General features: G+C 48.3%; 1 protein-coding gene across 3 annotated transcripts; it reads left to right on the top strand.

Moving 5' to 3' along the window:
* The first annotated feature begins 2230 nt into the window (after positions 1-2230).
* LOC125552673 (la-related protein 1B-like) lies at positions 2231-14504 on the top strand. Of its 3 annotated transcripts, none has more exons than XM_048716304.1 (7): positions 2231-2778; positions 2924-2995; positions 3169-3712; positions 3848-3950; positions 4040-4130; positions 12654-12755; positions 13815-14504. In XM_048716304.1, the coding sequence occupies exons 1-7, from the start codon at positions 2530-2532 to the stop codon at positions 14118-14120; spliced, it is 1467 nt and encodes a 488-aa protein (XP_048572261.1). In that variant the 5' UTR covers positions 2231-2529; the 3' UTR covers positions 14121-14504. The 3 variants fall into 3 exon arrangements, with proteins under 3 accessions (XP_048572261.1, XP_048572260.1, XP_048572259.1); XM_048716303.1 differs by having other exon boundaries at positions 2232-2778; positions 3794-3950; XM_048716302.1 differs by having other exon boundaries at positions 2232-2778; positions 3791-3950.
* Positions 14505-14851: the final 347 nt, after the last annotated feature.

Here is a 14851-nt window from a genome sequence, read left to right as displayed (position 1 = left end):
TGTGCCCCTAAGGAAGGAGGCCGAATAGGAGAAGGAGGAGGGGGTTCGGCCCCCCTTTCCTTCCTCCCCCTCTCTTCCCTTTCCCCCCTCCAGTAAAAAGGAAAGGGGAAGGCCAAATTGGGAGGACCTCAAGTAGGATTCCTCCTACTTGGGGCGCCCCCTTGGCTGCCTCTCCTCCCCTCCAACCTATATATGTGGGGGAGGCACCGCTAGAACACACACCAACAATTTTTAGCCGTGTGCGACGTCTCCCTCCACAGATTACACCCTCGGTCATATTCTCGTAGTGCTTAGGCGAAGCCTTGAGCGGATCACATCACCATCATCGTCACCACGCCGTCGTGCTGACGGAACTCATCTACTTCCCCGACACTTTGCTAGATCAAGAGTTCGAGAGACGTCATCGAGCTGAACGTGTGCAGAACTCGGAGGTATCGTACGTTCGGTGCTTGATCGGTCGGAACGAGAAGAAGTTCTACCGTGTTGTCAAACGCTTCCGCTTTTGGTCTACGAGGGTACGTAGACACACTCTCCCCCTCTCGTTGCTATGCATCTCCTAGATAGATCTTGCGTGAGTGTAGGAAGTTTTTTGAAATTGCATGCTACGTTTCCCAACACTAGGAGCCACTGGCGCGCCCTGGTGCCTTGTGGGCCCCACAGGCCTTCCCTCCTGCACTTCCTTGGCTCCCAGGTTATTTTCTAGGCAGAAAAAATCTTCAAAAAGTTTCGGTGCGTGTGGACTCCGTTTGATATGGATATTCTGCGAAGCAAAAAGCAGCAACTGGCACTGGGTACTATGGCAATAGGTTAGTCCCAAAAAATGATATAAAGTTGCTATAAAATGAATATAAAACATCCAAGAACGATAGTATAACAACATGGAAGAATAAAAAATTATAGATACGTTGGAGACGTATCATGTTTCAACTATGCCTAAAGCTTTATATGTTGTCCTTGGTTTCACTAATATGGATGAATGTTCTTTAAATTGCACTTAGTGTATTGTACAATTAAAAAACCTATGGGTAGAGTGAATGTTGTGCTTATACTTGCTAATAGGAATTATGTACTGCTACTTGTGAGCTGCATTGGGTTTTTCTCGAAGAGGAAGGGAGAAGCAACATAATAGCGGATAGTATTTCCCTCAGTAGAGAACCAAGGTTTATCAAACCAATAGGAGATTCACGCAGACAAAGGTCGATAATGCATACACACACTAACTAAATATTTGCACCTAACGCGGGCAAGAGGGTTGTCAATCCCCTTGTACTTAATTGCAAGGATTAATTCTGATGGTGACAAATATATAAACTGCAAAAGAAAATAAAAGAAAGTAAATTGCAGTGGGCTTTTTAGGATTTTAGTAAATATGATGAATAGACCCGGAGGCGATAGTTTTCACTAGATGAATCTCTCTCAAGAACATAGCATACAGTTGGTAGATAAATTATTGTTGGGCAATTGATAAAAAAACACATAGTTATGACGTTATTCATGGCATTATCAGTGTATAGGCGTTACGTCCATGACAAATAGATCGTTAAACCTATTGTGTGTTTATCGTCGAAATAGAAAGTATCATGTTGCGACCGGATTCACTGACTTAGCCACAGTAAGTCCCCGCTGCCTTTGTCGCGGGATCAAGAATTGTACGCTGAGATTTGCCAAATCACTGTTCATAGGAATTACTGTTAAGCACATCAATGTTAACCACACTGTAGTATCCGATCTGAACCGCCGCTTTTCAATCCAACCGACGAGACCAGACGGCAAGTCAGCGAATCTGAATCGAAGATACACGCAACCAGAGTAACATTTCTCGTCCGCTAATTCCGTCTGTTTAACGAAGAGACGCGCACTTATTGAAATCCAGCAACAGCCGTAGCGGGGGCGGCGTGTGCGGTCCGCAGCCGGTGGATTTGCGAATCCGGACGACGCTTTGCCCGGACGTGGATCCTCCGCAACCTCGCAGCCGTCGATGTTCCATCGGACGGCCGTCCCACTCCCCCGAGGTGTCACACCCACAGCAACCACCAGCGCCGCAGCCAGGTGGGCCAGGTGGTGCGGCGCCAGCGCGCTCGTCAGCCAAGCAGACGCCAGCGCGAGCAACTTTAGAGCGGCGCCGGGGCCCACGAGGCACCACGGCCGTCGATCGATCCGGATCGGACGGCCCGGGACGGTGTGAATGGACCTGGCTGGCTGCGTGCGGCTCCCCTTTTGTGCCCCACCGGCAAGGGGGCGATCCCCTCCGCGTCCATTCCGCCCGTGGGAAGGGAAGGGTAGGGAAGAGCAGCGAGCCGCCGCGCCGCACCACCGCCTCCTCCTCATCCTCCCGCTGCTCCCCCTCCCCGATCCGATCGCCGCCGGCGCGGCAATATTTGGAACTCTCGGCCCCGATCGACCCATGCCGTACCACTGAGAACCGATCCCGCCGCCATCCGCCATCGTCATCCCCGCCGACCGCCTCCGCGTTTGATTCATCGCCCCGTGGAACCTGCACCGCCCGATCGGATAGAGGAGGTGTGGAGGATGGCTTCCGTTGCCGCCGACCCGCACGCTGCCCTCGCTGGCGCGGGGACGCCGCCCCACGGTAGTCCCGTCGCGGCGAAGAGGGCGGCCGCCACCGCGTGGAAGCGCCCGGAGAACGGGCCGGTGCTGGTGGCGCCCGGGAGCCCCATCATGGACGCCGACTCCTGGCCGGCGCTTCCTGGGCTGGCCTCTCCCCAGCCGCCCACACCGCCCAAGGCGTCGCCTAAGGCCGCTCCTCCCCCTTCCACTGTGAGTTGTCAGTTCATCTCAGTTTCTGATTTACTTACTATCGGAGTTGGATTTCGTATCAGTGCTTGATTCATTTATGATTTATTGCGGTTAGATTTCGTACCGTCTGATGATATTGCTTTTGCTATTGTTGGAATGGTCTCAGGTGGCAGCTATCTTGCCCGTGTCCTTGGACATCTCCGACGCTCCGGATGCTACCCCTGATCAGGATGCACTGGTACGTTCCTCCTCCTTCCACTGTGAGCTGTTAGTTTATTTCAGTGTTCGATTTACTTAGTATTATAGGAGTTGGATCCTGTCTCAGTGTTTGATCTATTTAGGATTTTTGGTGTTTATATTTTGTACGGTCTGACCAGATTGTGTTTTGATTGCTTGTGGGAATGGTCTCAGGAGACAGTGATTTTACCGGTGTCTTTGGACATCTCTGGCGCTCCGGATGCTACCACTGTTAAGGACGACGTGACCAGTAGTCCACCAGTCCGGCGTGTGTTGATGATGCCTGCAGGGGATGACGGGCCAGAGATGCATGCTCTTATTCCAGAGCAATCTGTAGGATACTCTCCTAATGCCCGGAGCAATGGTACCGGCGTTCATCATCAGAATGGCCGTTTTGGTTCCCATCCTCATGGCCGAGGTGGCAGTTATGGTGGGGGGAGCAGAAGGGGTAATGGTGGAGGTGGTAGTCGCCATGGTCATGAGCACCATGGTGGGTTTGATGGGCAACGGCGTGGTGGCGGCCGTAGAGATGGACATGGGCCAGGGCACCAGCATCGAGTTCACCAGCCATCGTACATTAGGGCTCCTCCTCCTCTGGCTGTTTTAGCGGCGGGACCTCCTGCGCCACCATTTGCCGGCCCTGCCACTCCACAGACACCACCTTATGGAACTGCTGCTCCACAGACACCACCTTATGGGGCGCCTATGGGATTCCCTGGTATGTTATTCATGCTCTTTGTGAGAACATGGCTTTGTGCAATTGTTATGTCACCTTAATTTGCTTTATTTTAAACAGCAGAGATGGCACCTCATGTTTACTATTTTGCCGTGCCCCCTTCGGATGGTCTTCAAGCCCTTCCTTTTGCGCCTCCTCCACCAACCCCTCCAGCCATGCTAATTTCTCCACTGGAACAACTTCAAAGGGACCTACTGGTGCAGATAGACTACTACTTTAGGTATTTCTCCGTCTTAATTTATAGAAAACACTACGCCACCACTGAGGTCATTTTATTGAGCCGCTTGCCCGCTTGCTCATTTTTTGCAGTGATGAAAATTTGTGCAAGGACATATTCTTGAGGAGACATATGGATGACCGTGGTTGGGTGCCATTATCCTTGATTGCTGGCTTTAACCAGGTTAGTTTGCTGGTTTTACACGGTGGTTTTATTTTAGAAAAATCCCCAGTTCTTTATTGCTTTGCTACTATAATCCAGCAGTCTATTCGGAAAGTCATCAATAGTCTAGTAATGTTCTGGTCACCTTCTATAGTTGTTTACTTGCTGATTGAGTGGGAGATGGAGAGTTGTCATTTAGCATTTTTTATCCATTCAAACTGAGTTTGCAGGTTTGCTATTTTGGTATCAGTTAACATTGGATGTTTAGTAATGGTGTGGTTGATTTGCTATCAGTTGGACATTGGATGTATACTTATGGTGTGGTTGATATAACTTGGGTAAAGAGCTTTACATCATGCCTAGAAAATTTAGACTCTGCCACATGAAGCTACAGTTGCATTGGAATTCAGCTCCTGCACATCTTAAATTAGATAAATCTGTTCCAAGTTAATTTTTTATGATTCTTTCTTCCCCTGTTACCTGATCGGTGTAAGTTCTCGGGTTACAAGAAGAGACATACTCAAGTACTCTTTAAATGTAGCCGTTTGTTGTGGATTTCAATAAAATGAAATGAAATCTGGCCATACACAAATAGCATTGACACTTCTAAGTAACATCAAATAAAGAGCCTCAATCTATGCAATTATTCGTGCACTTTCGGACTCTACCCTTGATAGTTAGTTAATTCGGCGCATTGTGTGCTCCAATGCTTGGTTTATGGTGCTATGTAAGTCCTACTTCTTTTGTCCAAATGCAAACACTGAACCTTGTGATTCTTTCTTCTACTTTTGGCAAATCATTTTCTAACACTGGCACTTGTGTTTTATTATCTGAGCTCCCTGCATTAAAAAATATAGATTTTCTTAGGATGTGTGCATTCATTGCTTGCAAATGAAATCAGAACATGGAAATTTACGCCAAGATAATTTAAATTCTGGTTTGGATGCAATTGAACATGAATTGACACTTGTTCCTTCAAACTAAAGAAATTTATCACGTGCTTCTGTACTTGACAGCCCATAGTTCTGTAGTAGCAATGTTTGGATAAATGATCAGTATAGAGGAAATGAAAATTAAAGTTGTACGTAGTGGTTTGTATTGGACGCACTTGGACATTGATAGCAACATTTTATAAAAAAAAATGGCGTTGTAATGTTACTAACATGACCATATAGCGAAACAAAAATGTATAACTTGCATTTTTTTTCTAGCAACCAGCAGGAGCGCTGCCTTCGCACTAAGGACTACCACCAGTGCGATAACATGAATTTAGGAAGTACATTGTCCCTGAAATAATATCTAAATTCTTTTATTTTTGAGTTATTTTTTTTCAAGAAAATGCAAAAGATTTGCGTTTCTTTTCGCTGAAAAGGAAGGAAGTTAGTTACAAGCGTCTGAGGGCGGACGATCGGGTTATCAGGTTACAGACTCTTAATGCACATCCCATGAAGGGGGCAGAACCACTCTTAAGTCCTGCGGCTTCGGCCTTTGCCCAGAGGCAGGCTTCCTCCTTGATTCTAACCAATAGCATGTCTAGGGAGGGCGTTGTGTTGTCGAAGACGCAACTGTTCCTATGCTACAAGGAGCGCGATGGATTGCAGGGCCTTGCGCTGCATCTGCGGCATGTTGGCCTTGGCGTGCCACCACCAGTCCATGAGTGTGGGCTCTTGGTTGGGGATCTTCATCGATATGCGAAGCCAGGCAACGTCTCATGCCATGCCTGCCATGTGAAAGGGCAGTGCAGCAGCAAGTGTCGTATCGTTTCTGGCGCCAGATCGCAGAGTAGGCAGCGTGGGTGATGTTGTAGATCGTGGCGAGCCAAACAATCCGCGGTCAAGCAGCGGTCGAGGTTGGCCAGCCAGTGAAAGAATTTGACCCGAGGCGGCGCCCAAGACTTCCAAATTAGCTTCCATGAGTAGCAGTGCATTGAGCCTTGGAAAGTGGCCGTGTAGCGGAATCCAAGGCCGGCAAGCTCGTGTGGGTGGCAAACTTGACGCCAGTGACATGGCAATGCCCTCCCTTGGCCATAGCGTGCCCAGAACAGAGAAATCCCCTCTGAAGTTTCTCGACCTGTTGCAAGGTTTTCTTCGGAGGAGCGAACGCAAGCAACTGGTGGACCGGGATGGCACAAAGGATGAACTTGACAAGGGCCAGTCTGCCGGCTTTGTTCATGAGCCATGCCTTCCAAATGGGCAGGCGGTCGGCGACCTTGTCGACGAGGGGTTGCAGTTGCACAGCGGAGGGGCTGCGCGTCGTCAAGGGGATGCCGAGGTAGGTGATCGGGAGCTTGGTGACTGGGCATCCCAAGCTGGATATGGACTCGGTGGTCTGGTCCCCATGCAGGACCGTGGCATAGCTCTTAGCGTAGTTTACCTTTAGGCCGGACGCTCTGCCAAACAAGGCAAGGATCTCTTTGACCACGGACACGTCGCTCTCTGTGGCATGGCAGAAGAGCATGACATCGTCGGCGTAGAGCGATATCTTTGTAATCAGCCTCTGGGATGCAACTATGCAAGGATGTCAGTTTCATGGGCGCGCTGAAGGACGAATAGTTGCAGGGACAAGGAGTTGCCGTGCTGAAGCCCTTCTTGGTGCCAAATAGGGGGGCCTGGTACACCATTCATCAAGACGCGAGTGCTGGCGGAGGACAAGAGGATAGCAACCCACTTGAGGAAGCGGTTCCCGAACCCTCCTTGTCAACGCTCATATTACGATGGCTCTGGATCTCCTTGAGCATCACTCTGGGGGCACCTAGTTGGTGCAGTAGCTGGAGTGATTGCCTGACGAGCACGAAGTTATCATGGAGGCTTCTTTCGATGATGAACACGTTTTGATTGCGGCTGACAAGGAGATCCAGCTTTAGGGAAAGCAGCAACGATAGTGCCTTGGTGAAGATCTTGGCCATGATATAGATTAAGCAAATCGGGCAATAATCGTGCAGCTCTTCGGTGTTAACACACTTCGACATGAGCATTAGGAGGGCGTGGTTTAACTTGCAGAAGCCTCGGCTGCGTAGCTCGAATAGCTGCTGGAACACGTCCACGAAATCCTACTTGATGGTGCTCCAACACGCCCGCAAGAATTCAGCAGTAAAGCCTTCGGGCCCTGGCGACTTGCGCGCGGGCAGGCGCTTTATGGCTTCCCAGATCTCCGTTGGGCAGAAGGGCACGTCAAGATCTGAGAGATCGCTCCCCTCGATGAGCCCGCGACAAGTCCATCGTGTGTTTGCGCTCTACGCTATGCCGGGGCATTGTAGTGCCGGAATGCAGCCCCCGCCATTGCGTCGTGCTCGGTGAGCACCGTGCCGTGCATGGAGAGGCTGAAGACGCGGTTTTCCGCCCTCGGAAGGAGCATTGTCGGTGGAAGAAGGCGGTGTTGGCGTCTCCGTCTTTGAGGTTGGCGAGGCGGGCGTGCTGTCTTGCAATCATATGCTCCAGGGACGTGAGGCCAGGGTAAGAAACCTTCAGTTGTTTGCGCGGTCAGTCTTCAGGAGGCGTGAGGATGCATTCTTCCAGGGCCTTGTCAAAGTGCGCAATGAGCTCGTGTGAAATAGCCAGCTTGGCCTTGACGTTGCCTACTGCTTTGGCACTCCAACTCGTCAAGCTGCGCGCTGTGGCTTGTAGGCGCAGCATCAGCGGCGGAATGGGTCCGGGTCATGAGCGGAACCCCAAGTCGTGGTCATTTTATCATGGAACCCGTCCATGCGCAACCAGTGGTCCTCGAAATGGAATCTGCGATGCATCATAGGCGCGGGGACGCAATCCAGCAACAACGAGCAGTGGTCCGACACGACAGACGCAAGGCACCGTAGGTGGCATTCACCATGTGCGTCTTGTTCGAGGTGCACAGCACGTGGCCAAGGTGCACCAACGTCAGCGGTGACTGCTCGTTCGACCACGTGTACTGGCGCCCATTGAGGCAGACCTCCTTGAGTGCGAGGTCGTTGACGAGTCGGCGGAATTTGGCCATCATGCGTCTATTGAGATTGCTCATGCTCTTGTCCTCGGTGCAAAGGATGAGATTGAAGTCACCATAAAGCATCCAAGGTCTGGGGCAGCTTGCTCGGATCTCTCGCAGCTCCTGCAAGAAGGCGACCTTGGCCACTTCTTCCTGGGGTCCGTAGACAACCGTAAGCCACCACGGCGTGTCGGCGGTTGTGGCGACCTTGGCCGAGAGTGCGTTGGCGGTGAACAAAGGGGTCGTGATAGTCACAACACTGCTTTTCCATGCGAGAAGAATATATCGTCGCACGTTCCTTGGGCCGGGAGGTACGTGTAGTTGTCAAACTCCGAGCCTAGCGTGTCAAGGACAAAGGCGAGCAAAGCAACTCCATCTTCGTTTCTTGCAAGCATACAATGGACGCGTCTTTGGTGTCAAGCAGTGTGCGGATAGCAAGGCGCCGCGTGCATGCCTTGAGCCGACACACATTCAAAACGACGATCTTGAGGCCGTGATCCATAAAAGATTGGACCGATGGGGGAGGGACTGCTAGGGGAGCCCTAAGTCTCGCACGCGATGTCAACGCACGCCGGGGCAGTCTGCTACGACGGCAAGCAAGCTGGGTTCTCGCGATCGACTAGTGCAAAGATGGCCCTTAGCACTGACAATGGGATGGGCGCCACAAGCAAGTTGTCGTATGCCTTCATCTCAGCGGCTGAGATCTGGTTGGTCCCAACGATGCCAAGTGTGCGAAGCACCTGAACTTGTGCGCGTCTTTCGGCGGTGGGTGGCGTGGTGGTAGCCAAACGGCCACCCGGGGGGGGGGGGTGAAAGCAAGAGGGTCGCGTGGTCTCTTCCTAGGCGCCGGCAGCAACACGTTGAGCTCTTTGGTGGCTGCGGCCAAGAAGTCTCCTAGCGTCAGCGGTTGTTGCGCGTCCGCGTGATCGGCGCATGATGATGGTGGGGTAGCGAAGCGGCCTGGCCCAGACCCATGCATGTTCTGACGTGCCAGCTCGGGACCGGAGCAGGCCCTGGAGTGATTGGGCCCATCGAATTCTGCATGGGTGCCTGCGGGTCCCGCTGGTCTGGGGAGGGCGGTAGTGATCCTTTTGAGGGTGGGATCGGCGGTGTGCGGGCCAGAGAGGGGAGTCAAGATCGTGCGCCTCACGATCCATCTCTAAGCGCGCGGATTGGGTCGTGGACTTGTTCGTGCATGGGATCGGCCCCATCTTGACATCAGTAATGGGGTGAGCACCACTTTGCCCCGACATGGAGGCTATCTGTTCTGGCACGTCCTGCTTGCGAGTCTGGGACCTTGCTAAGAACGGCCAGGTCGTGACAAGCCGATGGATCAAGGGAGGTGGCTGGTGGTCCCGTGCGATCGTCCTCAGGCTCGTGGGTGGCCTCTGGATTATAGAGATTCCAAACGGATCCGATGCAGCCGCAACCATTGGTGCGTTGCCAGCTGTCCTTGCCAAGCCTGATATCGCGCCCTCAGGGGTAGCGTTAGCGTTGCCCTCCTGGCCCATGGGTAAAGTGGGCTTATCTTGCCTTTTACCCTTTCCTTTTCTGGCACGGTGACGACGATGGTGGGCTCTAGGCTGACTATGCCACGATAGCATGTCGTTCCCTGGCTGAGCGGCCATACGTGTCGGGCGGGACAAGCCATCCCGTCGCCGTGGCCACACCATCCGCACGGGAGGTTTGGAGACCGGCGTGCCATCCCAGGTTGTCCACCGCCATGCTGTTGGCGGCCGGTGGGCTGAGGTTCCGTGCGCCTACACTTGCGGCCGCGGCGACGTGCACGTCCAGGGCCGTGGCCATGGCCTGGGTCGTTGTCGGCCCCTTGGTCCCGGCCCGGGTCCGTGCCGGGCGGTGCGCTAGTGGGCGGGGCTGGCCACCATGGTCGGGCGACAACGGCGGAAACCATCCGCGTTGGCGTCGGAGGCTCGGTGCACCTCGGAGCGGGGGCCAAGGCGGCTCCTGACAGGCTGCCTGGGTGGCGCCGCGGGGCCAGGGGCAGGGTGCGTCGGCAGGGATGGCGGGCGACCTTGCAGTAGGAACGCGCGGAGGACTTGCTCCCCGAGTCGAGCTAGCGGTCACCGGAGGACACGAGCTCACCGAAGAGGGTCGCTCCGTGGTCGGCTTGGTCCGCGTTGGACGACGTCATGGCATAGCAGCGGCGGGGCTGGGAAGGGAGGGTCGGTTACCGACGGGGATTCAACGGCGGCGGGGCTGCGGGCTATGCGGAGCTAGGAGGGACGAGCGGAGCGGGGGCGAGCCATGATGTAAAAAATAAAAATTGAGTTGAAAAATAATATCTAAATTCCTGGGGTCTGCTATGAATATCTATGTTCTGTTACATGAATATAGGAAGTACAGTGTCTCTGAAATAATATATAAATTCCTTTCTTTGAGTTGGAAAATAATACTCCCTTCCGAAATATATGATGTTTTGGATATCTCAATATGGACTACATACTGACTGAAATGAGTGAAAAAACGCGTCTATACACATGAAAAAAAGTTGGAACATCTTATAATTCTGGACGGAGGGAGCATCTAAATTCCTGGGTTCTGCTAGAATAGAGGAGCGCTGGTGGTCATGTTTTTGGGTGGAACATGTTAAAATTCACCGTCTCTCAAAGGACTACTGCTCCTGGTCGTGTGCACCACCAGTGCGATAACATGAATATAGGAAGTACCTTCTCCATGAAATAATATCAAAATTCCTTAATTTTTAGTTGGAAAATAATATCTAAATTCCTGGGGTCTGCTATGAATATGTATGATCTGGTAATGTTGCACTTGAATTCACCTTCTTTTGCCACCACAGATTTATATGAACTTTGCATGGACTGACGGTTTGTGTTCCTTGTAGCTCCACCTGTAACATCTATGCTGGCCCACCACTTCACAAGCCGTCCATTGTTTTTCAATATATCTTTATATTATTGTTTATTGTAGAGTGCATATGTATCAACACTTCATTGGTAGCACCTGCAATCAAGTTCTGTTTCGGGCAATTCCTGCCACTCTGTCGTGAACTGTCTGCAGTTAGAATGTTTTTTTCTGGACGGAAATAGTTGAAGACTGTCACTCGTATTTATGCAAGGCTTGGAAGAATGTCGCTGCTATATATATAGTCAATGGTCGTCACTTTAAAGGAACCTACAATTAGTTTAACTCACTTATGAACTTTAAAGTGTTGACATAGAAAAGCAAGTTATATTTTAGAACAATATTTTTCCATTTTTTCTTGTTTTCAACAGTTTTGGTCTTGCTCATATATTTGCTAGAATTTTACGATCCCTAAAAGCTGCCGTTCTGGACATTAGCAATGTCAAACCTCAAAACTTTGACTAGTATTTTTGATTATATTTAGATTGGATACTTGAAAATTATGTGTACATTTGTCCCAAAAAGTACGTTATACTTGAAAATTATATTTGACATAGAAAAACAGGTTATCTTTTAGAACAATTTTTTCCATTTTTTCGCTTGTCAGCATGATTGTTTGATGTGATTAAGCTTTCTCATATTGTACTCAACAAACTTAAAGTCGCATGACGCTAGCAAAAACTGGTGCAGACATCAGTAGATTTTTGTCTCTGTAGATTCCCAGTTTTATTCCCAAGGTTGAGAATGATTGCCCTTTCCTCTTGTGTATCCAGAATACCATCTCCATGACTCCATCTTATTGTCATGTTGACCTGAAAACTTTTGATTGTCTGTTATGCTTGGAATACTTCTGGATTAGTCATTAGCTTGTTTAAATGTTGTGGATTTTTGCGTCATTCTGTCCTGGATGTGCATTATTTTTAATAGTTGAGATAAGCAAGACAGTGGTATGGCCCATAAGATTGCCAAGTGAATGCTCTTATTTTTCTTTTCACTAGTTATAGTTTTGCAAGGCAGGAGATCGATCTAGTTAGGAATGTACAAATACCATTTGTTAGGAAACTAGAGATCCTCTTTCCCAGCACCAAGTCAGACTTTTCTATCCATGTGTATTATGCAATCAATGAGAATTATCAACTACTAGTAAAGTTATAATCCCTGTCCCCAACCTTTTCTCCCTCTCATCTGCGGAGCCATGGCTCTAGCCTCACTCCTTGAAGCCATACCCTCATTGCTACACTCCTTGGTCCTGAGATCCTTATCAGCCCTAGCATGTGTCACTTACAATACACAAACTACTCTGAAAGTGGCTTGCACATATTTTCATTGTAGAGCTAACAAAGGGCTCGTTAAAAGTTTTGGAGATTTCAAGTTCGAAAGGGAGCCATTTCTCTTTTCTGCTACTCTATTTTGTTTTGTAGCTGCCAGGTGTATTGTGCGGACGGTGGTTTGCCCTTATTCAACACTATACTTCATTAAGCATTTATAGCTGTGAAAAATTGTGCTTGTGCATCTGTTGCTATACCCTTTTTTTCCCGAAAGCTACATCTGTTGCTATATCAAAGGGTCATTGCCTAGTAAATGTGTGTGTTCTTTTCTGAGCATAATGAGATGAGACAACTCTATCCAGAATATTCAAAAAAATATTTTGCTTTCTTTATTACAAGAAAAGGACAGATTGCTCAACTAAATTATTTTGCACAGGTCCAAAGGCTCCTATATCGTATTGGACAAGTCAAAAACTTGACTAATAGTTTACAGTTTATCTTGGATACAGTCATGCAGTCTACTGTGGTGGAAGTACAGGTAATCAATTTTCTGATGTCATTTGCCATGATTTGACTTAATCTAAAATTAAACTTAATTGGTGATGCTATAAATAACTTATAAACAACCGATTAAGCACAACTTTAGAAGGGTTGAACATGATATTCTAACATATCTTGCCATGCTGAAGATGTTGTAGGAGTGTTCCAAAGAAAATGGCTTCTCTTTCTGAACTCAACAATGCTAAGTTTGGTCTATAATCTTCACAAATGTAGATACCATGATTTAGATTCATTTCAAAAAGTTTGTATCTCCTCCTTCAGTTATGGCCTACTATGTCACTCTTTATGCAATAGCAGCGGGGCATAGCTTGTATGTCCACCTTTGGTTACAGACAACTGGGTAAGAATATTAGAGTGCATGCCCTGTTTATGTCCAGATTATCCTTCTTGTTTATCTGAAGAGTTCTATTAGTATCCTTGGTGGTCAACCACACAATGGGATCTTGAAGCAATTGCTTAGAGCATTTTTATGGTTCTGTACTACTACCTCCCTTCCTAAATATAAGTCTTTAGAGATTCCACTACGGACTACATACGGAGTAAATTGAGCAATATACATCACTATGTAGTGCATAGTGGAATCTCTAAAAAGACTATATTTAGGAACGGAGGAAGTACATGATCTCATATTTCACCAGGCTGTCTTTTTTTAAATTTCATCACACATGAATAGAGCACCACATCTTCACTTGCAAAGTTCCTTTGATTAACAAAAAATTATGTTAATTACAAGTCTAGGCCGCCATTTGGCATGTCAGATTGCACTTTTAAACACTACTACAATTGGCAGCTTATTGCTGCAATTCTTATGTGAACTTGTAATGAAGGTCACTTGAATCAGTCACATTCCAGTTCACTCGCTGCTTTCCTTAGTTGTACACGTATAACGCCGCATGCTCCCTTTTGCTCTGTATTTAACATTGGTGACAAAGAACCCTGAATATGACCACTCTTTATCAAAATATTCCTTAGGTGACATACTACCAGTCACACCACAGTTCCCATTGAAAGGCTTAACTTTTTTCTGCTTTGTTAGGGTGACAAAATACGGAGGCGTGCAAGATGGGAGATTTGGTTGCTTCCCAGACCAAATTATTCTGATGGAAATTCTTCTGGTTCACGTTCCCCCGTGACATCCAACATTGATTCATTGGCGTCTCAGCTTCAATCTGTTGGACTTGAGGGGACATACTATCCTCGTGAAGCTCTCCTTACTAGATCAGCAACTTCAGTTAGTATAGGCTATCAAGCACCTACCTTCAGAGGACTACACAGCAATGGCAGTGGGCCTATTTTTGGGCAGCAGACCGAGAGAAGTTTACTCAGAAGCGATACCTTTTGATACACAACAAAGAGATGCCGAGTTTTCACTGGTTACGGCATGCTCAACTCTTCTACTTCGGATGAGGAATGAAGATCCAGTTTGTTCGGAAAAAGGGAGCATGAAAACACCAAAAAAAAATTAAAAAAAAATGTAGATGGACATACAAAAAAACCAAAAAACAGAAAACTATATATAAAAAGAATAGCAAGTGCTATGTGTGACTTCTGAATATTTCATGGGTGAGCTTTTGCTTTTTCGGATATGTGTGTTATTATGTCGGGTTTCTGCTTTAATGGACAGTTTGTTCTCTGTGTATACTCTGTTATCTCAGACGTCATGACTGGTACCGTTCAGGCCTGTTGAGACCAGACAATTATATATATAAAAAAGACATTTCTAATACTGCTTTATTTTTTATTCTGCAAATTTATTCCTCTTGTGTAGTGTTTATGCTGATTTGATGGTTGATTATATTATGTTTCGGTGACAATTCTCCACAGTTGTCTCAGCATGTTGCTAAAGCCAACCTGCCACCTATTTCAGCATGCAACTGTTTGCCTACCGTTGTTTGGGAGCAACTTAGGACAACTCAAAGGCTGAACACCAAATCTTCTCTGACACGTCTTGACATCACCAAATGTCCGAGGATAACAATTGTGTGTGGACATCACCAAATGTACGAGAACAGCAATCGGGGCAGGTGACCTATTTCTAATGGATTTTTTTTTAAAGATGAAATTCATGCTAGA

Source organism: Triticum urartu, chromosome 4 (assembly GCF_003073215.2).
Source record: "Triticum urartu cultivar G1812 chromosome 4, Tu2.1, whole genome shotgun sequence".
Classification (NCBI taxonomy): Eukaryota; Viridiplantae; Streptophyta; class Magnoliopsida; order Poales; family Poaceae; genus Triticum; species Triticum urartu.
Note: the sequence above shows the minus strand (reverse complement) of the source record. Positions and strands in the feature narration are given on the sequence as shown.

What these genes read in the sequence shown, in the direction of transcription:
- LOC125552673 (XM_048716302.1), top strand. Translation starts at nt 2,530, where the DNA reads ATGGCTTCCGTTGCCGCCGACCCGCACGCTGCCCTCGCTGGCGCGGGG. An exon ending in CAGATAGACTACTACTTTAG is followed by an intron (nt 3,951 to 4,039) that starts GTATTTCTCCGT and finishes CATTTTTTGCAG; the next exon opens with TGATGAAAATTTGTGCAAGG. An exon ending in CTACTGTGGTGGAAGTACAG is followed by an intron (nt 12,756 to 13,814) that starts GTAATCAATTTT and finishes CTGCTTTGTTAG; the next exon opens with GGTGACAAAATACGGAGGCG.